Source organism: Lepidochelys olivacea (genome assembly GCF_965140295.1).
Source record: "Lepidochelys olivacea isolate rLepOli2 genome assembly, chromosome: 6".
NCBI classification, from domain to species: Eukaryota; Metazoa; Chordata; order Testudines; family Cheloniidae; genus Lepidochelys; species Lepidochelys olivacea.
Window position 1 is genome coordinate 74,808,704 of NC_140416.1, and position 21,933 is coordinate 74,830,636.

The following is a 21,933-nucleotide window of genomic DNA, read 5'->3' on the forward strand; positions in this document are numbered from 1 at the left end:
GGGTATCTCCCACTGCTGCATGAATCTCTGGCTGGGCAGCAGCTCCAGAGCTTCCTGCAGCCAGAGAAGGCTTCCCGAGGTAAAGGTGCGTTCAGTCTTCCCCGAGCTGCTGGGAGTGCCCCAGCCGCAGAGCTTTCTGTAGCTGGAGGAGGTACCCGGAGAAGGGTCTGATCTCCCGCCAAGAGCAGCTGTGCAGGGTTAGGACAAATCCTGTCCCTAGCCTGGATGGGACTAGCAGCTAGGAGCCCCCAGCTGGGGTGCTCCCAACAGCATGGGGAAAATCAGACCCACCTCTACCTCTGGGAACTCCCTACAGCTCCCCAGCTCTGAAGGCAGCACAGAAGAGACTGTGGCAGTCCTGTAGCCCTCCTATAACAGCTTTGCAATGCCACCCCATCCCAAACCACTTTTTAGGTTAGGACCTTCACAGTTACAACACTATGAAATTTCAGATGTAAACATCTGAAAATGCGAAATTGACTAAATATCAAATCCTATGGCCATGAAATTGATCAGAATGGATTGTGAATTTGGTAGGGTCCTATTTATGAGACTGGGTGCACAGTGCATGTCTTTCACTCAGAATGATTATCATTTGTTGCGTTTGAAAATGTACTTTATCTTGGCCTTTCCTATATTTCCTTTCATATTCTAAATGGCAGCTGAAGGCAAGCAGAAATACTAAGTAATTGATTTAACAACCTAAGACAGTACAAGAAAGTAGAAAAGTTTGTCTCAATGCTTGACTTGACCTGAGAGAGCTTCTTTAGACTTATTTTCTAAACAGTACCTCAGCACCTTGGGCCAACAGAGTGGCCTTTAAGCCTGAATGAGCATGACTTTTTTTTTTCAGTGCAAAGCGCCAGTATTTCATCTTTTCAAACTGTTTTACAGCACTCAGAGCAGAATTATATTGACAAGGTTAGAATTCATCTCCTGGAGGAGAATACTGTGCTACTGTTAAGTGCTAATATAACATTTATGTGTTGGTACCTTAATAACAGCCCCAGCTTACCTAATGAAAGTACTGAAAGCAAACAGTACTCAGTGAGATTTTATTATGACTGAAGTGACTGCAATTTGAGACAAATTATCCCTATTTTTGGTCTCATATCAAAAACAGAGATGCTAAAGCAATTGCTATATGTTTGGTATGGAATTAGACTCCACTATCGTTAATCTAGAAGTAAGTGCATTTTTCATGTAAACAGCTCACGAGGGTCAAGAAGCAGAGACTTTTCTGTGGAAAAATGGTTGTCAATAACTTTGTGAGTGAATTTTGAAATAAAGTGCCTCTAACCTGTCATTATTCCTTCCTCTCGAAGTCGAGAGTGAGTGGATGAAAATTGAGCATGTGAATTGAAGGCAGGGTGAGTGTTATGGCCTTATCGACTTCAGGTAAAATGACTGTTTTAACTTGTTATTATTTTTCCATTCATAGGTCAGGCAATGTAGAGAATTACCGGTATAGACGGCAGGATAGGCAAATTGGTATATAAAAAAGTTATCATAAACACAAAGGAGAAGAAAGTGTAAGCCACTAATATCAAGAGTACTTAGTGTCTGATATCTTAAAAGAAATGAAAAAAAAAACTGTTGACCAGAAAGAAAATCTGAAACTTGTTTAAATAAAAATTCATATGCTCAGAAGACAGGTAAAAGTAATTTATTATTCCTTCAACACAGTATTCCTTCAGGAAGATATATATAATAAAATAAGATTTACTTTCATAAACAGATTCGTTTTCATTTAACAGGTTTCATGAGTGAAATGTGTTAGGAACACATGCATACATAAAATGGTACTACTCATTTGGGCCCCAATTCAGGAGAGCAGTTAGGCACATGTGTGGAGAACTGGGAAATATCTGTATTATTTTTTATAAATCTGTTGTATGTCTTTGTGTGCTTGTTTATAACAGGCTGCTTGCTGTGGAGTTAGGTCAAAAGGGTTTGTTAAAGAAACCAAGCAAGAAAACTAGAACAAAGGCCTAGATAAGGAGCATCTCAACAAATTCTCCAACACAGCAGCTAGGTGCATAGCCCTGAAGGGGTGGCCCCTTGGCCCCACCCTGGTGACATAGATGTCTTGCCAAGGGTGAAAAGAGAGAAATCTAAGGGAACATGAAACTATTTCAGGACCCCGGACCTAGAAAAGGGAGCAAAGTTGAGTGAGTGGCCAGAGATTGCCCAGGGAATGTCATGAAAGCTGACAGGCTAGGAAGGGAATAACCAGAGAGAGCATGTTGTAAGCAGTACATCTGTTTCTCCCAGCCAGAGATAGGGGTTAGCAGGGCTGAGGAGCATTTACAAAAGCTGGCACAGAAAGATTTAGGTGTAAGAGCCATGTATATAGTAGATCTTTTGTTGTTTTTCTCCTTAGCTCTACATACTTTGTACCTTTGGGGAATGAATAAATAATGCTTTGTTTTGAAGATGCTACTTTTGAGTCACTTTAATCAACTCCCTCGTCACAGGTCCCTGGAATGGAAGGGTTTACAGGTGTCAAAAGCAGCTGGGCTTCTCATGTTAATGCAGTTGGGAAACAAGGGAACTGCTGTTGAGTGATTGGGCTGCATGGTTCAGAGTGAGGTGCAGGAAGCCAGGTTTGTCACCTAAGAAGTGCACTTCAGAGGGACTAAAAGGGGTCTGAGGCATATTCCACTCTGTAACTCTGACAATATATTTAACTTTAAGCACTTAAGCCCATGCTTAACTTTAAGATTGTTGAAGGCTAAAGTATGCTATTCTGAGTTTCTGTTTGGGTTTTAATATCTTAGAGCCTTATGTTGCTATCCTGAGGGAGCAGTGCTGTGAGAACAAAACGGATAGAAGTGCAGGGCAATACAAGCGGGGCAATCTCTGGATTACTAAGAATTCAGAACAGAATTCTCTGTAAAACCCTTAACTGTTAGATTTAAAAGGGTGCAGCTTCTCAAATTCCTCCCCTCATTCCCAGAGGAAACTTTAGTGAACATGCAGTGATCTGCAGCCCTCTGTTCCCTTCCCATAGTTGTTACCATGGTATAGTAAAATTTAGCTTGTAATTTTTGCGAGGCTTGTAGGGAAAGTAAGAAACTAAATATTATCCCACTTCTTGTTTGCCATTATTAAATACAGCTCACAGGCACAGCAGTTGGCTTGCCAAGTAATGGGCTTTGGTGTAAGAATAACCTCAGACCTGTAGGGCCAGTGCAGGCTGAACTTCGTCACTAGGGAGAGGCTCTCACCCTTTAGAAAGCTATGTTCAAGACATGCTGCTTCTCAGAGCAGCCTATGTCACTGGTAACTGAATTTGTTTCATGGAACATAAGTATTGTGCTCATCTATTTCCATGGCCTCAGCAGCACCATTAACATTTCTTACATTCAAAGAATATTGGAATGGACAAATGTCACATTACATGATCTGTCTGCTGTTCTTTGATTCCTGTCTATTGTATAAGAATGAGCATAAAGTTTGTTAACGTCACTACTACTCCTTTGAATGACAAAGACTTAATAGGAGGCTAAGGTTGGGAAGATGAGCAGGTATTAGCTGTTAAACTCATAATTGCTTAAGATGACTTTCTCAGTAAGAAAAGATTGCAGAACAAACCAAAGCATCCTTGATAACAACACTGAAGTATTCATATAAACACAATGTGAATATACCATAGTATACACACTGTATTTTTTAATATATTTTTTTAATTTTTTTTAATAACGAAATATGAGTCATTCCTTTCACTTTAACATTTAACATGTTTACTATTTCTTTGTAGCTTTGCCAGTTTTATAAATTAAATTCTCATGGTGCACGTTCTCTATTTCTCGGGTATTTCCATTCCTTGCTAATGTCCAGGATATTTTGTTTAATTTTTAGGCAGAAGATCCAGAGATGTACAGTGATCTAGCTGCAGTCTGTGGAATGCTAACTGTGGTCGTGGTTCCCCACCTACCCAGAGATGCAGTCATTGAGTGGCATGTCATTGCAGTAGTGGATGATCCATCAGAAAGGAAAACTTCTGTGATGAAGATGTTGTCAGAGGGCTGCCAAATTGTATGTGAAGCTGTGGAGTCCAGTTCTGCATCTAGTGCATCTATCTCAATATGCCTAAACTTGATTTCACCATCTGTTTCGTCAGTCGATTTAGATAGGACTCTTCATGATATGGTTGCTGTGTTTAGACAAGCTGTCGAGAAACTTTCAGAAGATTGCACTGCAATTCCCTTGTGTTTCAGAACTTTCTACAGGAAGGATAGTTTTGATGCTGAAACACTACAAGCAGGTAAGACTATTGTTGGGAGGAAGGGGAATATTTGTTTACCTATATCTAAAGTTTAGCTGGAAAAGCACCTGTGACGAGTAGGCATGATTAGGATATGAATGTTCCTTTTCTGATCACCAGCCATATTACCACTTAGCAAAAAAAAATTAGCCTGGCAAGAAATCTGGCAGCCCAAAGAGATGACAAAAACAAAAATGAGTCAGACTCTGGAAGAATGAATCTTCTGCCTCAAAGTCTTTGAACAGTTTACGTACCGAGCGTTTGTATTGGTGATCATGTACAGCATAGCTGGTAATTTCCAGTTGCTAGAAGGCAAAAATTATTTAGAGCAGAAACAAGATTAAAATATAAAAACAATGAAAAAGTGTCAGTTTCTCAAAGGTAGAGAATAGTGGTGAGTGCATGGGTGTCTTTAAATGTGGGCTAAGTGTTTTGTCAATCAGTGGCTTTAAAATAGACCCGTCTGAAGGGATGAATGACAGTTGAGCAAACAAATTTAGTATATTGTTTGAATCTTTAATGTTTGTTGCAGAATTAGAACTCTCTAGAATTTCGATCCCCTTGCAAAGTAAAGAGAGCTCAAACCAGTAACAATATTATAATTATAATTTATCTCCTGTGTCATGATGTCTAGGGTCTGTGCTATATTCAGTTAGAGAAAATAATAAGGACGTGCAACTGCACAGAAACCTCTTTAATTTGACAGGCCTACAAAATGTTTAAAGACCTAATCCTGCTCTTATTGAAATCAACAAGAGCTTAGCCGATGACTTCAATAGAAGTACAATAGAACCTCAAAGATATGAACACCAGAGTTACAGACTGACTGGTCACTTGGACACCATGTGAAACTGGAAGTAACCAGACAGCAGCAGAGACAAAAAAAAGCAAATACTGTACTGTGCCTATACTTAAAGGTAGGCACATCTGGGCTGCCTGTCCCTGTCCCCATCCCCACCCCCATGCATGAGGCAGCCACTTACAGCAAGATGCTACTGCTGCAGACCAAGACAGAGAGCCAGCAGAGCAGGAGTCTGCGCTGCTTTCACCCCTCCCTCGCCGCCCATCCCCGCCTCCATCGGGAGGGAGATGGGCTGCTTTTACCCCACACACCCCTGGCCTGGAGAAGACAGGATGTTCCCCCCACCCCAGGAACACACACACACACACACAGCTAAGAAGGGAGGGCAGGGGGGGATAAGCTTGCAAACTCATGCTGGCAGTGAGTAGGAAGTTCTGCTCCTGCTTAGACCTGACCTGGAGCATCAACTGCTGGATCTGGAGTCCGAACTGTGCTTTGTTCAGAGTTACTGACAACCTTCATTCCCAAGGTGTCTGTAACTCTGAGGTTCTACTGTAGGATCAGGCCCTTAGTCTATATTCATCTCTTGTGCACATGCATACACACACACACAAAAAGATATTTGTAAAACCACAAATGATCCATATTAATTAGCTGACATAAAAGCTAGCCCTCAAAGATCCTATTTTTTTTTGTTTTTTACTTAACCTGCAGCAGTTTTTGAAGGAAATTCAACTTGACATTGTTTAATAGATTTAAAATGCAAGAATAGAAAGCGATAAAAAATGTGGCATGGAATAAGCATGCTTAATCCAAGAAGCAAGAAATGAACATATAGCCTGACAGAATGTTGTTGTTCTACTATGCCTTGTTTGAGAGCTAAGAAGAAGCCTGATTAAAACATGTTCCTAGCATGTGATTTACATTATCCTTTCGCCTGCTTCCTCCCTGATGTTTCACAGGGCATATAATAATGACTTTGGAATAACGTACATTTGCCTTATTTAAGTCTAGAATTGAGCAAAATGTATAAATAGGTGGGATGGAGGGAAATTTGACTGTTTGGTATTTTATGTTATACTAATGGCATGGGTATAGAATGAGTCATCATGGTTTTTATTTATTCATTCATCCTTGGTTCCTTTTAAATCTCTGTAAGGCCCTAATGACCGTTGTCATTATCATCATTCGTAAGAAATGAATTCTTGTGAAAACGTAGTAGGCATTACATTTATAGCCAGCACTAAATTACCAGTAAAGAATTTAAAAGGAAACTTCACCCGTGTTGCTTTAACACTTTTGTTCAAAAAGTTTATATGGAGAGAAGACGCACTGTACAATGTATCTGAAAATAAAGTTTCCAGTTAAAGTGACTACTGATGAGGCTACTCTTCCTGTTAGCTACCACTCTGACAGTGTACTGTAGACCCCAGATATGAGAATTTTTAAATTCGTTTCCTTTCTGCTGTAAGGAAGGATCAAAATCAGAAAAAAAACATCTTTTAATACAGCATTAAGGCACAACAAGAGGCATGGTTAAGTGGGTGCATTGTGAGGAATAAGACCTCCAGTGGAGTTGCTTCAACCTTCAAGGGATGCAGTATACTAATGGACCACTAAAATGCCCCCCGGAGTCTCTTCATGCTATTATTATATAGCTCATGAAATATAAATTAATATAAATTTTATATATTCCGACTGTCAGTTTTGAACAATATTTACAGTTTTTTTACCTGTATAATTCTGCATATCGAAAGGGTGAAACATGTAGGAAGAAAGAGTATGAAACCCTTTTCTTTCTGACTGTTTTCAAACCTTTTTTATTGTTTTCCCAACCTTTTTATTAATAGACTCCAGAATATTTTTTAGATTCTATAATTCATTGACAATTTAAAGTATTAGTTTTTGAGATTGTGTTGTTAAATTAATTGTCAAATTAGTTAAAGTCGTGTTGTTGATAGACATACACTAATAAATAGGTTTTTACATAGACGTTCTTAGCTTGACTGGTTATTAGGTTCTAGGAACTTTCCACTTATACTTTACTATGGTCATACTTTGCTTTGGTGTCACTAGAGTAACAGTAATGTGCTCTACAGGAAACACTTTTATTCTGTAGTCCAAAGAGGAGTTCAACTTTTGCCTTTTATGCTGCTACATTTGGATAAACTTAACTATAGGCTTTTTATAATTAGTAAAGCTAGCTTTTGTTGCTGACTCTGTGTTGTTGACTTTTTAATTTAAATGCTAGTCCACTACTTGAGATTAAAACACATAAGAGATTCAACTAGTGCGTTGCTAACATACTATAGAAACACATTGCCTTTTACCTTTTTTGACTAAAAAATAGAACCTTCTTCTTTAAGTAAGTATGTGTCAGTGTGCATCCCATTGTAAGTGTGCATGAGCCTCAGTGCTCACAAGACTGGAAACTTTCGAATAGTTGTGTCTGTTGGGTTCACACATTCACCTTGTGCCTCTTCATGCCCCCATGTGAGGGTATAAAGGGCAGAGCAGCATGATGTTTCCTTGCAATTCGAAGACTGTGGCAGCGAGATGGAACCTGGTGAGTATCCAGCACATTAGTTCTTAGCTTTGACTAAACCGTCTGATTTTCTCCAGAACTCCTTTCATTACCTTTATGTTCAACCTCAGTCATCCAATTGACCCATTTTAACTGAGTATCAATGACTACACCCCCCATGTTGATGCCCCCTCCTCCTTAATGCGGCAGACTTGAAACCTGCAGGTTTAAAGCCCTGTCCATCCTGCAATGGACTAATCCCCTTCAAAGGGGGATTAGTTTGGGGGAATCACACATACCTAGCAGATGCTCAGCATGCCTGTCATTTTCTTTTAGAATGCGTAAGTTGAGAGAGACAGGGCTGAAACTCCATCTTCTAGAACAATCTGTGAAGATCTCATCAGAGCCTGAGGAAACAATTCCAGGATCCTGTTAGTAGACAAGCCATCATCATCCAGCACCCCATTCAGTAAATACACTACATCTGAGACCAGTGCAGAAAAGATGGCGCTGAGAAAAGAACTGGCACCGTCACTGGCATCTACACCATCAGTGTCAAAACAGACATCTCTGACATCAAAGGGTGCACTGACAGATGTTACTTCAAGCATCGAGGCAGAGACTTCAGACAGAGCTCAGTAGCCTCCCATAAGGAGAGACAACACAAAGCCTTGGAGAGAAATCCACCAGCCCCACAAAGCATCAAGGGCTGTGGAGAAGGAACCACCGATGGTGCTCAAAACCCTGTTAGCACCAACCCTGTCTGTGGGACTGCCTCCCACAGCATTGAGACCAACCATGGAAGACAAGCTTAGGAGAGAATAGGAACATCACTTGTGCTAAAGTGACTGCCGGTACCGGTACAGGCTCCAGTATCGACAGAACCATTCACATTAGTGCTACCCCTAAAAGAGGTCTACTGCTCTTCACCATCAGTGGGCTATAAGTTCTCCCCATTGTCAAGCACAAAACTTCTCCTTTCAGAGAGGTTTGCCAGATTCCCCTACTGGTATAAGCCACCACCAGCATGTAAAGACAGGCACTGAACTGGGTATTAAATTATCTGATGAGTTCACTTGGCAGCAGCATTGGCATGTCACACATCAGTACCATTGTGCTTCGTCTTCTCACAGCCAACATTATCAAAATTCCCCAGAGTCTTCCTTCATACTTGCCTTCTGGTTCAGGATCCAGCTCCCTCATGGGAATTCAGTTTTGTCCTCCCTGGAGCCTCTCTTTGAATGACTGTCACCATGTCTATGCACCTCCTTACCATCATAAACTGTCCTTTCTAGTCACCATCACTTCAGCTCTAAGAGTCAGTGAACTCCAGGCTCTCATGGCTGGAGTGCCTTACACAGCTTTTCATATGAACAACATGGTGCCTGAGACTGCACCCCAGTTCAGCCCTAAGGAGTTTTCAGAGTTTCACCTAAATCAATCCATTACCTTGCCAGTCTTCTTCCTGAAGTTGCGTTTGCTGCCAGGAAGGAAGAAACTGCACACCCTGGATGTATGCAAAGCTTTACGGTGTTGCCTTAATGAGCTATTTCAGCTGTCTCCCTGATGCTTTGTGGCCATTTCTGGCCTGTCAAAGGGCCAAACCATCTTGTCCCAGAAAATGTCCAGGTGGACCATGGAGTGCATTTTCACTGTTATCAGCTGGCTGGCAAACCTCTCTCTTCAAACATTAAGGCACACTGCACCAGAGCACAGGCTGCATCTGTCATCTGTTTCAGAAATATTCTGATCTCTGAGATTTGGAAGGTTGCAACATGGACTGACACAGTTGTGAAACACTATGCCCTTGACAGGTGCTGGGGCAGACACCAAGTTTCGGAGAGTAGTTCTTCATTCCGTGTTTGACTGATTCAGCTGATGATCCTCACTCCCACAATCCTGAGAGTATATTACTTGCCATTTACCTACATTGGGATCCACATTGACACATGCTTGAAAAACAATGAACTGCTGTTCTTCAAGGTGTTGTATTCAGTGTGGATCCCATGACCCACCTGCCATCCCTGCTTTTCAGAGTCCTTATTTACCACAGGCTTCAAACTGAAAGGGAACTGAGAGAGAGTTTTGGTGGGTCCTCTTTTTATGACCTCATATGGGAGGTCATATTCTAACTAAATTCTAACATACTCTATTCTAACTAAACATTGCTGTGTTTCTAGATATTGATGGGCTTCCATTGATCACTTTTGGGATAAGAGGGAACACTCCACAGGAGACAAATGTAATAACCATACTCTATTGTTCCATTCCTGAGGTTAATTCAGTAGCTGGCATCAGCAGACTTTTTGGTGAGCTCAGAAGCCCAATGCATTGTCCATTCTACAAGGAAATCAGTGTGGACATGAAGGGAAAGAAAGATGCTTTACTTAAGTAGAACTTGAAGACCTTGAGGCAAGGAAGGGAACACCACCAAAGATCTGCTCAAATGAGATGCTGATTAGAAGAGTGCTTTTTGGCGCAATGAATTTCAATGTTCATTTGAACCAGTCCACGCAAATTAGAGCAGCCTGTTTGCAGCTGACAAAGTAAGATGGGAACTGAGAATATGTGCACTCTGTATTGTAACAGATTACTGGAAAGTATTATTGCCAGTGTTATTGATGTCAGAAGCAGCTAAAGGTTTGTGATGCAAATTTGAGAAAGATAGCATTCTGTCAGCCTAAGACCAAATGTAAAGTTTTATTAAACAAAGTCTACTGCTGATGGTGAACTTCTCAGAGTCAATCCCTCATAACATATGAGAGCATTATAGGCACCGTGCTGAGACCATAGGACGTGTTAGAAGTAGGAGGATTAGATTAAGCTGACATATATACTTAGTAAGATGCTGTTAAGCCTTTAAAAGTCTTTAACATAAATTTGACCATTTCTTTCTTATGCTCATTTACATAAACATTAATATAAACATGTCAGGATGATTTGCCATACCATCCAGTAGACTAGCTTATACCTCAGTATAGGAGTGATGAATGACCATAATTCACACCATTAGCATTTCACAAACCTTGTTCACGCACACTACGCAAAAATACTTTTGAATCTTTAATAGGGAGGGCCTAAGTTCTTGCATTTGCTAAAACATCATGTTATAAGATGCTGATTTTTAATAATATAGAAAAAAACAGGGACACAGTAAGGCAAAAGAGGATATAAATCAAAATGTAGTTTGGTAACAATATAATAATAAATATGTGTTCAATTTTAAAGTATGATTCTACTCTGAAAAATAACTCTTTGGAATAAAAGGATTTGTGGACTTCCGTGTTTACTAAACCTCAGTGATTCCCATATCAAACTTGCAGTATGCAAGAAAAAGATGTTTCCAACAGCCAATTCTGCTATTTCACCCTGGAATCTGAAAGCCCAGCTGTAGTCTTCGTGACTTGTGCATCATTTCCAGTGACAAAAATTCTGCAAGATGTATTCTGTCATCGGTTATACATGTGTACTGCCATTTTCTTCAATAAGGTTTGAGACCCATATCCCAGAACATAAATTATACCTGCAGGTGGAACTTAGTTAACAGTTTTGTTGATGATTTTGGGTGAGTCATAATACAATACAGGACACTCTCCTATAACTGTTGGTCTTGCAGTGCTGACAGCAGTAAAGATTAATCCAACCTTTTTTTTTTATCTTAAGTAAATTGGTCACTGAATACATGCAGGAGCAGATCTGTTAAGTAACAAGATGTCATTATTGCCTACTCACTTTTCAAAGTAGTACTACACTTTAACCTGAGACTATATGTAATTTTGTCTACACTTTTCATAATGATGTATGTGTGCCGTCATAACATATATTGTCCTTTGGGAATAGTACAGAAGGAATAAGGGGGCAAGGTTGATCACCAGAAATCCACTCTGGCAGCAGTTTGCTTTTTTTCTATTTGTATCTCGTATGTATTTGCCTGGGATTGTGTGTTAGAAGAGAATTAAGAAAAACAACCATGTCGTTATTGGGATATTGAAGTCATAACAAGTACTGTGACCTGACAGCTAGTACTTTGGCAAGTCATCTATTCTGAAGCACTTTACAAGAGATCAAAATAATCCCAACCCCACTTTTTCGCCCAGGTTTTTGAAGACATACTCATGGAAAATTCAGTTTGGATACTGCCTACTGGAGCTAGCAAATAATGTGTTACGTTGCCATGTTCATTTCTAACCTGACATGATAATGATCTACAAGAAATAAATACAATGTATTGCTTCTAAACTGGTGGTTTTCCATCAGATTAGGTGCAGAGCATTGAGGTTATTCAGATGCTATAGCGTCTGAGCAAATTTTCCATACGACAGCTAAGAGGACACAATAAGTTTCCAATATTTGATGGATGATGCATTCTTTAGGGAATCATAGTGGATAAAACTAAGAGTAATGAGAGGAAGTTGAGCAAAGTTACAAGGAAAGATTTTCTTTAGGGCATGTCTAGACAGGGACGCTTTGTGAATTAAGCTAAAGCATCCTAAGACCACTTTACTTCTGAGTGAGTCATTGAGTGTTAAATAATGCATGTTAAATTTACATCTTCAGTTAATTCAGCTTAACTTTCCTGAGTATCCCCATTTAGACATGCCCTCTGAGAAATAGTTTCTGGAAGGAACTGGGGGAATCTCCACCACTTATAGCCCCAGCCTACAAACACAAACATGCTTTACTTTTCTCAAAACATCTAGAAAGAGGAAAAATAAATACATAATTTTGAACATCTTAGATATAAAAACTTGATCAAGAAAATATTGTGCAATTTTTGTCCATACAGGACCTGTATTACACACACCAGATTAAGGGGAAATAAGAGTGTAACAGTTACAGTGGCAGAGAAAACAGGTAATTTTTGGGGGGAGATTTAATTATTGTCACTTTACTAGATATTCTGAAAATCTTTGATATCTGAAAGGGAAGGTGAAAACTTGTCAGAGTATAAAAATAAACACATCATCGCCTTTAGATATAAAAGAAATACTCAATATGAGGACATTTGATATATTGCTGAAAATATTGAAGGTTACATGCTTTCTATGTATTAAAAAATTATCTTAGTTTAAGACTCCCATGACCGTCTGTTTTGTTCTTTTTTGTTGATATTTGTATAGGGCCTGTAGATGCTGCTGGAAATCAAGATAGGGATCCTATTATGTTAGGTTCCATACAAAACAAATATTTATATTAAAAATGTGCTCCCTGCCATGAAGAGTTTATAGCTAATACACAAGACAGGCAAAAGCTGAGGGGAAAAAATACAGCATACAAGCAGGATAAACACAGTGATGCTTAACAAATGGCATGTTGCTTCCACATTTTTTTAAAGTTTATTTTTCTATATTTCTACTTGTAATTTTTTTAAATATGTGGAGCTAGGATGGTCTGAAGGAGAAAGGGGACATTATAGAGAAGATGAGAAGAGGAAAATAAGAGGATGATAGGAGCACAGAGAGTCAAGAGAGTGAGGCTGCCCGGTCAGGGACTGTTAGGTAAAGGGACAAGAAAAGGTCAGAACAAACCTAATACTGAGTCTAAACTGAAAAATGACAGGTTTCAGAGTAACAGCCGTGTTAGTCTGTTTCCGCAAAAAGAACACACAAGTACTCCTGTTCTTTAAACTGAAAAAGTCAGTCTGAGGAAATCAATCTCCAGAGATTATGTACTCTGTGTCTGCTCCAGCTGCTTCTGCTAAGATGGTCTCTCTTCGCTATTAGGCTGACTCCATATTGGGAGCTCCTGCTTTTACTTTCCATAAGTTTATTATGTCTTAACTGCAGAGTTAACTTGGGTTCTTATTCAAGTGTTTCCCCTAACCTCCCTCCACACACAAACCTCTGATATGAGTTTAGTGGTGCTTTCCACTGAAGCTAGCTGGCTCATGTGGGACTATAAAGTAAAGCTGGGATGCTGCTTTCAGTCAGGCTGGTAACCAGCTAACTTTGCAGAATTACAAGCATGAGGAGTATGTCTTCTAAAACAGGGGTTCTCAAACTGTGGGTTGTGACCCCTCAGGGGGTCACAAGGTTATTACATTGGGGCCATGAGCTGTCAGCCTCCACCCCCAAACCGTGCTTTGCCGCCAGCATTTATAACAGTGTTAAATATAAAAAATACTGCTGTTGATTAATCACAATTAATCACACTGTTAAACAATAGAATACCAATTGAAATGTATTAAATATTTTGGATGATTTTCTGCATTTTAAAATATATTGATTTCTGTTACAACACAGAATACAAAGTGTACAGTGCTCACTTTGTATTATAAGTTTTATTACAAATATTTGCACTGTAAAATGATATACAAAAGAAATAGTATTTTTCAGTTGACCTCATACAAGTACTATAGTGCAATCTCTTATTGTGAAAATGCAACTTAAAAATGTAGATTTTTTTTTTTGTTACATAGCTGGATTCAAAAACAAAATAATGTAAAACTTTAAAGCCTAAAAATCCATTCAGTCCTACTTCTTGTTCAGCCAATCGCTAAGACAAATAAGTTTGTTTACATTTATGGGAGATAATGCTGCCTGCTTCTTATGTATAATGTCACCTGAAAGTGAGAATAGGCATTCACATGGCACTTTTGTAGCTGGCGTTGCAAACTTCGTCCCTCTCAGATTTCGGAAGGCACTTCAGATTCTTAAACCTTGGGTCAAGTGCTATACCTATTTTTAGAAATCTCACATTGGTATATATTTGCGTTTTGTCAAATCTGCTGTGAAAGTTCTTAAAACGAACATGTGCTGGGTCATCATCTGAGACTGCTATAACGTGCAATATATGGCAAAATGTGGGTAAAACAGAACAGGAGACATACAATTCTCCCCCAAGGAGTTCAGTCACAAATTTAATTGACGCATTATTTTTTTAATAAGCATCATCAGCATGGATGCATGTCCTCTGGAATGGTGGTTAAAGTATGAAGTACTTAGCACATCTGGCATGTAAATATCTTGCGACGCCAGCTACAACAGTGCCATAAGAATGCCTGTTCTCACTTTCAGGTGACATTGTAAACAAGAAGTGGGCAGCATTATCTCTTGCAAATTGTAACCACACTTGTTTGTCTAGCAATTGGCTGAAGTAGGACTGAGTGGACTTGTAGGCTCTAAAGTTTTACATTGTTTTATTTTTGAATGCAGTTATTTTTTGTACATAATTCTACATTTGTAAGTTCAACTTTCATGATAAAGAGATTGCACTACAGTACTTGTATTAGGTGAATTGAAAAAATACTATTTCTTTTGGGTTTTTTACAGTGCAAATATTTGTAAAAAAATAAATATAGGGTAAGCACTGTACACTTTGTATTCTATGTTGCAATTGAAATCAATATATTTGAAAATGTAGAAAACACCCAAAAATATTTAAATAAATGGTATTCTATTATTAACGGTGTGATTAATCGTGATTAATTTTTTAATCGCTTGACAGCCCTAATACAAAGTGTTTTTAATTTATAAGGGGGCAGAGGAGGTCACACTCAGAAGCTTACTGTGTGAAAGGGGTCACCAATACAAAAGTTTGAGAACCACTGTTCTAAAAGCTAATGTGACAATAATGTTGTTCGATGTTCAAAACAAAGTACATGGGATGCTACTCTGCCAAGAATCTAAGTAACATATATGTGTATTATTTGTTCATTCACAACTAATCCTCCGTACCATAACAGAAAACACACATGCAAATACACAGAGGGTTGTTGGCCCACCCACAGATAGAATCATAGAATATCAGGGTCGGAAGGGACCTCAGGAGGTCATCTAGTCCAACCCCCTGCTCAAAGCAGGACCAATCCCCAATTAAATCATCCCAGCCAGGGCTTTGTCCAGATAGCATATTCAAATAGGTAACATAGGGAAAAAAATAAAAGGAAGGAAGCTTTAGAAGTGACTCAAGGAGTGCAACAGCTCTAGTGACAGCTACAAGAAGTGCATGGAGGACAAACTAGGTGCTTTAACTCTCCCCAAGCATCCTCCAGTATGATGGGCAGGGGCAAAAGATCCAGCAGCACTAGAAGCAGCAGTGACTGGGAAGATAAAGAGGGACATTTATCCCCCACCAGTCTTCTCCAACATGGTCAAAAGGGCCCAGATGCTCAGTAGATGCAGTGGCAGTAGCCAGGAGTGATTCTTTTATACTCTACCCATTCCCCTGGTCTCAGGCCTCAGCACAGGCAATTAAAGCCAAAAAAACCATTTCCTTGATTAGCATTGAGATCTTAATCAGATTCAGTCAGAAGAGGAGCCATTAAGGGTTACTAGAAGAAGGGAGAGTGGGGTTTGAAAATATTGTTTGCTCCTACATAGCACCTCCATCAGACTCTGTTAAAGTGCTTTACAAATATTAATGAATTAAACCTTATAGCATCCCTGTCAGGTAGAAAAATATTATTACTTTCATTACACAGATGGAGAAAGTGAGACACAGAATTTGTGACTTAACTAAGATCATGAAGGCTATGGGAGAGCCAGGATTAGAACTCACAGATTCAGTTGTACATGTATAATTCTCTCTGAATGGACATAACACCTACTGAAGTTCGTAAGATTTATTCATGCACAACGGATAGCATGATCAAAGCTCATCTCCTGATACCCTCCCATACCTGTGCCTCAGCCATAAGAATCATAAAAATCAGAGTTGGAAAAGTCCTACAGATATTTGATGTTCCAGTCCAGCTCCTATCCAATGCAGAATTGTTCCCTATAGCATATTTTCTATTTATTAATGTCCAGGCTAGTTTTCACAGTCCTGAACAATAGGGCTCTTCATCTTCCCTTAGGAAACTATACCACAGTTTAATATATCTCACTGTTAGGACATTTTTTTCTGAAATTAAGATATTAAGCCTAATTTCTTATTTTATTAATTTCATCCCATTACTCTTAACTATAACTCTGCATGTCACCCAAATATTCTATATCTTTGCTGTTTACACGCTTCAAATAATGATAAACTGTTATCAAGCTATTCACCTCCACCCCAACACACATATGTTATATTAAAACTATACGTATTTGATTTGTTTCATCTTTCCTTGGCCACCATTTTTGGTGCTGTTCTCTGGACTCATTCCAGTATGTCAGTATCTTTTGGTAATGAGTTGTTCATTACTGTTGTGCATTTCTGGATGCAATATTTGCTATATTTTATATTAATGAAGTATAAGGGACAGTTTATAATGGCTACGAAACCAGTGTTAGAAATGTGGCTGGTTTGTAACTGATTAGCTTTACCATCACCAGCAGATGATGCAGAAATGGGAAAATATGTGGTGGTGTGATTAAAGTATATAATTTGGTCAGACAAAAATATTGTAAATGTGTCGTAATGCAGTCTGAAATAGACTGTGAAAACTGAGCTTGGTTTTCTACCAAACCCTATTAATTTAGGTTAAATGGAAAATCTGGGAAACGGTTGCCAAACCTGAGGAAGAGGAAAATTCATTTTTAATTCCTTAAGCTTCCTGTTAAGAAAACAAAGAATTTGCCAAGTACTAGTTGAGGCATCAGTTCTCTGCTGCTGTTCCAATAAATAAATAAATTAAATAGATAAATAAATAACTGGCTAAAGTAGTACCGGTACTTGGGGAAATGAATCATGTTATAATTTATATGTAATCAATTAGGAAACATTGACTTAATCCACTGTGGTGTTTTGAAATTATGTTTTAAAAAGGTGAAAGTAGCTAAATTTGGTCTTGGGCCACAGAAAGTGGCTTAGGAATCTTGTTATTACTGCCCAAAAAGTGTCCAATCAAGAAACTTCAGATATTAAATTAACTGGTTGTTAATGCTGGCAGTTGAAATTTTTTACACCTGTTTTTAAGGTCATACTCTTATTTCATCTACCAAAAGTCATTTTGTAACATATTTTTAGCAAAGCTTATCACATCGAGTTATGGGGGAAAGGATTGTTCAAATTCATTTTTGTTTGCTACCCTGAATTTTGTAAAATTCTTTTAAAATTAGTGTTACCAGTTGGCTGAATTCTTGTATGAACATATTTTTGCCTATGAAGCAGTTGTTTAAATGTATTAGTTCTTTCTTTAGAGCATAGGCCCTCTGTTCTATCATATTGCAAGTTTTATGTTCCAACTGTGCAGCTGCCAGAAAGAGAGATCTCCAACTGCCTTATGCTGCTCAGGGCCAAAGCCAGACTTCAGAGCCAGAAGCTGTGGTGAGAACATCTAGTTGCGAAGAGTAGACCAGCATGTGTCACTTGAAGGTGATGATATTGCAAAGTCTCATACCACAAAAGTATTGGCCTAAACTTTAGATGGAAATAAAATCTTTAATAGGCTTGCCCAGTGATTAGTTTCAGACAACACCTTTTATTCTTGATCCAGCATATTGACAAGTTATTGATGAAGACATTTTGAAACTACTGTGTAACTCTCCATGTTGTTTTTAAGATCTCTGTTAATGAAATCAGAGATACGTGTATAATCTATTTCATTCCTCCATAGTGTTTTCACAGCTGTGTGTCAGGTTTTGTAGTCTGTTTCCAAGCAATTCACAGAATTCACTTTTGTGAATAAAGTGTACTTTTTAGTTCCCCAGTTCATTTAGACTATTATCTTTATGTAATTGGATCCATGTCAGTAAGGCACCTGCAGATATACACAATTTTCATAGAAATATATATTATAGCCATTGATTATAATGTTGAATTTCTAGGTTTGCTACGGTAGAAAACTGGTTTTGGAACAGCGTTAGGATGTTTTCTCCTCAGGCAATTGAATGCTATATTTTTCAAGGAGGCCAGTCGTTTTCTGTGGTGACCTTGGCAATGCTTGATGCATTTGAGCTTATATCTCAGCAGTAATGTGGACCCCTTACAAGTAACTGGCTAGTGAGTGAAAAGCTTCAGTGAGGGTGCTCAAAATGATGGAATAAAAATCTTCTTCTGTATACAATAGATAGTAAGAAAATTAGTTTTATATTAGCCAGAAAAGAATCTGGGTAAGTCAGTGTCCTTTAGAAAAATAGTAACTTTGGTGCATGAAAGTTACACAGATACATATATATATATCAGTGCATGCATTAACTGCAGGTGGCTTTGTATCATGCCAAAATGAGGGCTGAGAAGCTTTCTTTCAGTGTGGTATTAACACAGCACCAGTATATAAACATCATAAAACAATGACTTCAGGCAGGAAAAATTAGCAAAATTGTATGGCATATAGGTCTCCACTATAGGATAGTCTCCATCCATCTAGAAATCACAGTGCCTCTTGCCTAACATGCTCAGTGCCCTTGTGAATTACTTACTGGGTGGGGCAAAACATTCATTAAAACCTTCCCTGAGACTAGTTCACCATGATCCTGCCATGGCTGAGCCTACGCATTTTTGAGCCTTTGCATATTGGAAAAAAAATTACTTTTTGCACATGTCCATAGTTCACATGTGTCACTTGCACCAAATCCTTCTCTGTATTCTCTTTTATTGGTAAGAGCAGTCATCCCAGTGGTAGGAATAAGCTACAGCGCTGAGTACAAGTAACAAGCTGTCTTACTGACTCTCAGAATGCACATTGTTACACTGAGGCATGCTTATGAGGCAAAATAAATGGAAGAGTAAAAGTAAACTGTTGATGTTGCAAAATAGGCCAGAGCTCAGGATTACACTGCTAACTGGTACCAACACAAATAATAAATTTGATACTTTACAATAGGGACTGTTATAATGGGAGAGTGGATCACATGTACCTGGATAGGTGAGGAAGAATGAAAAAAATCTTCAGTGCACTTGCACCTCTCTAATGTGACAACATAAGCACATGATCTTAATGGGTCATCCAGTAACGTTGCCTGGCTACTACTGGTAGTCTGTCATCATTCACAATTAGAGTCATCATTCTTAGGTCTGGGCAATCTCTATCCCAATAAATACTGGCTGAATCCTACATAACCTACTCTAATCACTCTTCGGTACTGCTGATTGATAGATTAGGGTGTTGTTTGGCATCTGTGGTGACTGACAGCCACAGAAATCAATCAGGCCCCTTGACCTGGCTAACAGCAACTTACTGGTATACTGGGAAATTGATAGTGTTACCCACTTGGCTTCTGGGAGTGGACCCAAAGCAGCCACCACTGCAAATCTACTTTCCCTGTAGCTGAGAGTAGTAATCAGCTTACTTTATTGCTATTATGCAAGCATATCTACATTTCTGCTATTTTGTTGTTTCTTATGAAAACATATGCTCATTTTCTTTAAAAGAGGTTTGCATTTGAAATTTACATTTTGAAGTTCTTTTTTGTTGCTACCACTTTCTTAAGACTTTGGTAAAACAGCAGCTGGAAACAGACCTGAAAGAAAGCACTTTGTATGTATTGTCTGAGTTTTGCAAGTACTGTAAAGCAGCTCTGATTCAAACCTTTTCCACTATGCAGTTATGTAAGGGTTTGGGTTTTGCTTTGTTTTTTTAGTTTTTGAAGCACCTTTGAAAGCCAAACTCTGAGTCTGACTCAGAAGGTCTATGAAAATTATGTTTACCATCCATATAAGTACTGCAGTTTTGTTCTACCACCTCCAACCCTTTTAACAAGTATTTGTTGTTCATTTGTTCGTTCATTCTTTCTGTCTTTCTTTCATTTATCTTCTATAATGCAACCATTACAACAACAAAAAGTGCAGAGGAAAAATAAAAGTTTTTGCCGTCTGAAGTGTAACTTTTAAGCTGTGAAAATAGCTTTAAGTAACTACCAAGAGAGCTGAAAATAAAGTATTTTGCTATTGTCACAGTGCTTGAGAGTTGGCTTTACGTAACATAGAATCATAGAATATCAGGGTTGGAAGGGACCTCAGGAGGTCATCTAGTCCAACCCCCTGCTCAAAAGCAGGACCCATCCCCAATTAAATCATCCCAGCCAGGGCTTTGTCAAGCCTGACCTTAAAAACTTCTAAGGAAGGAGATTCCACCACCTCCCTAGGCAACGCATTCCAGTGTTTCACCACCCTCCTAGTGAAAAAGTTTTTCCTAATATTCAACCTAAACCTCCCCCACTGCAACTTGAGACCATTACTCCTTGTCCTGTCCTCTTCCACCACTGAGAATAGTCTAGAACCATCCTCTCTAGAACCACCTCTCAGGTAGTTGAAAGCAGCTATCAAATCCCCCCTCATTCTTCTCTTCCGCAGACTAAACAATCCCAGTTCCCTCAGCCTCTCCTCATAAGTCATGTGTTCCAGACTCTTAATCATTTTTGTTGCCCTTCGCTGGACTCTTTCCAATTTATCCACATCTTTCTTGTAGTGTGGGGCCCAAAACTGGACACAGTACTCCAGATGAGGCCTCACCAATGTCGAATAGAGGGGAACGATCACGTCCCTTGATCTGCTCGCTATGCCCCTACTTATACATCCCAAAATGCCATTGGCCTTCTTGGCAACAAGGGCACACTGCTGACTCATATCCAGCTTCTCGTCCACTGTCACCCCTAGGTCCTTTTCCGCAGAACTGCTGCCTAGCCATTCGGTCCCTAGTCTGTAGCTGTGCATTGGGTTCTTCCGTCCTAAGTGCAGGACCCTGCACTTATCCTTATTGAACCTCATCAGATTTTTTTTGGCCCAATCCTCCAATTTGTCTAGGTCCCTCTGTATCCTATCCCTGCCCTCCAGCGTATCTACCTCTCCTCCCAGTTTAGTATCTTCCGCAAATTTGCTGAGAGTGCAATCCACACCATCCTCCAGATCATTTATGAAGATATTGAACAAAACCGGCCCCAGGACCAACCCCTGGGGCACTCCACTTGACACCGGCTGCCAACTAGACATGGAGCCATTGATCACTACCCGTTGAGCCTGACAATCTAGCCAACTTTCTACCCACCTTATAGTGCATTCATCCAGCCCGTACTTCTTTAACTTGCTGACAAGAATACTGTGGGAGACAGTGTCAAAAGCTTTGCTATAGTCAAGATACAATACATCCACTGCTTTCCCTTCATCCACAGAACCAGTAATCTCATCATAGAAGGCGATTAGATTAGTCAGGCATGACCTTCCCTTGGTGAATCCATGCTGACTGTTCCTGATCACTTTCCTCTCATGTAAGTGCTTCAGGATTGATTCTTTGAGGACCTGCTCCATGATTTTTCCAGGGACTGAGGTGAGGCTGACTGGCCTGTAGTTCCCAGGATCCTCCTTCTTCCCTTTTTTAAAGATTGGCACTACATTAGCCTTTTTCCAGTCATCTGGGACTTCCCCGGTTCGCCACGAGTTTTCAAAGATAATGGCCAATGGCTCTGCAATCACAGCCGCCAGTTCCTTTAGCACTCTCGGATGCAACTCGTCCGGCCCCATGGACTTGTGCAC

The 21,933-nt window shown here is 39.4% G+C and overlaps 1 protein-coding gene across 2 annotated transcripts in view; it reads left to right on the plus strand.

Annotated features, from left to right (window-relative positions):
- Positions 1-21,933, plus strand: part of DPH6 (diphthamine biosynthesis 6) — a 377,259-nt gene that overhangs the window by 296,070 nt on the left and 59,256 nt on the right. The window contains exon 14 of one of the 2 annotated variants that reach the window (XM_084632602.1): positions 3,865-4,270. The exons of the other annotated variant lie outside the window; for it this stretch is intronic. Coding sequence (XP_084488728.1) covers positions 3,865-4,270 — 406 coding nt within the window. The remainder of the gene's footprint in view (positions 1-3,864; positions 4,271-21,933) is intronic. 2 annotated transcript variants of the gene reach the window in all.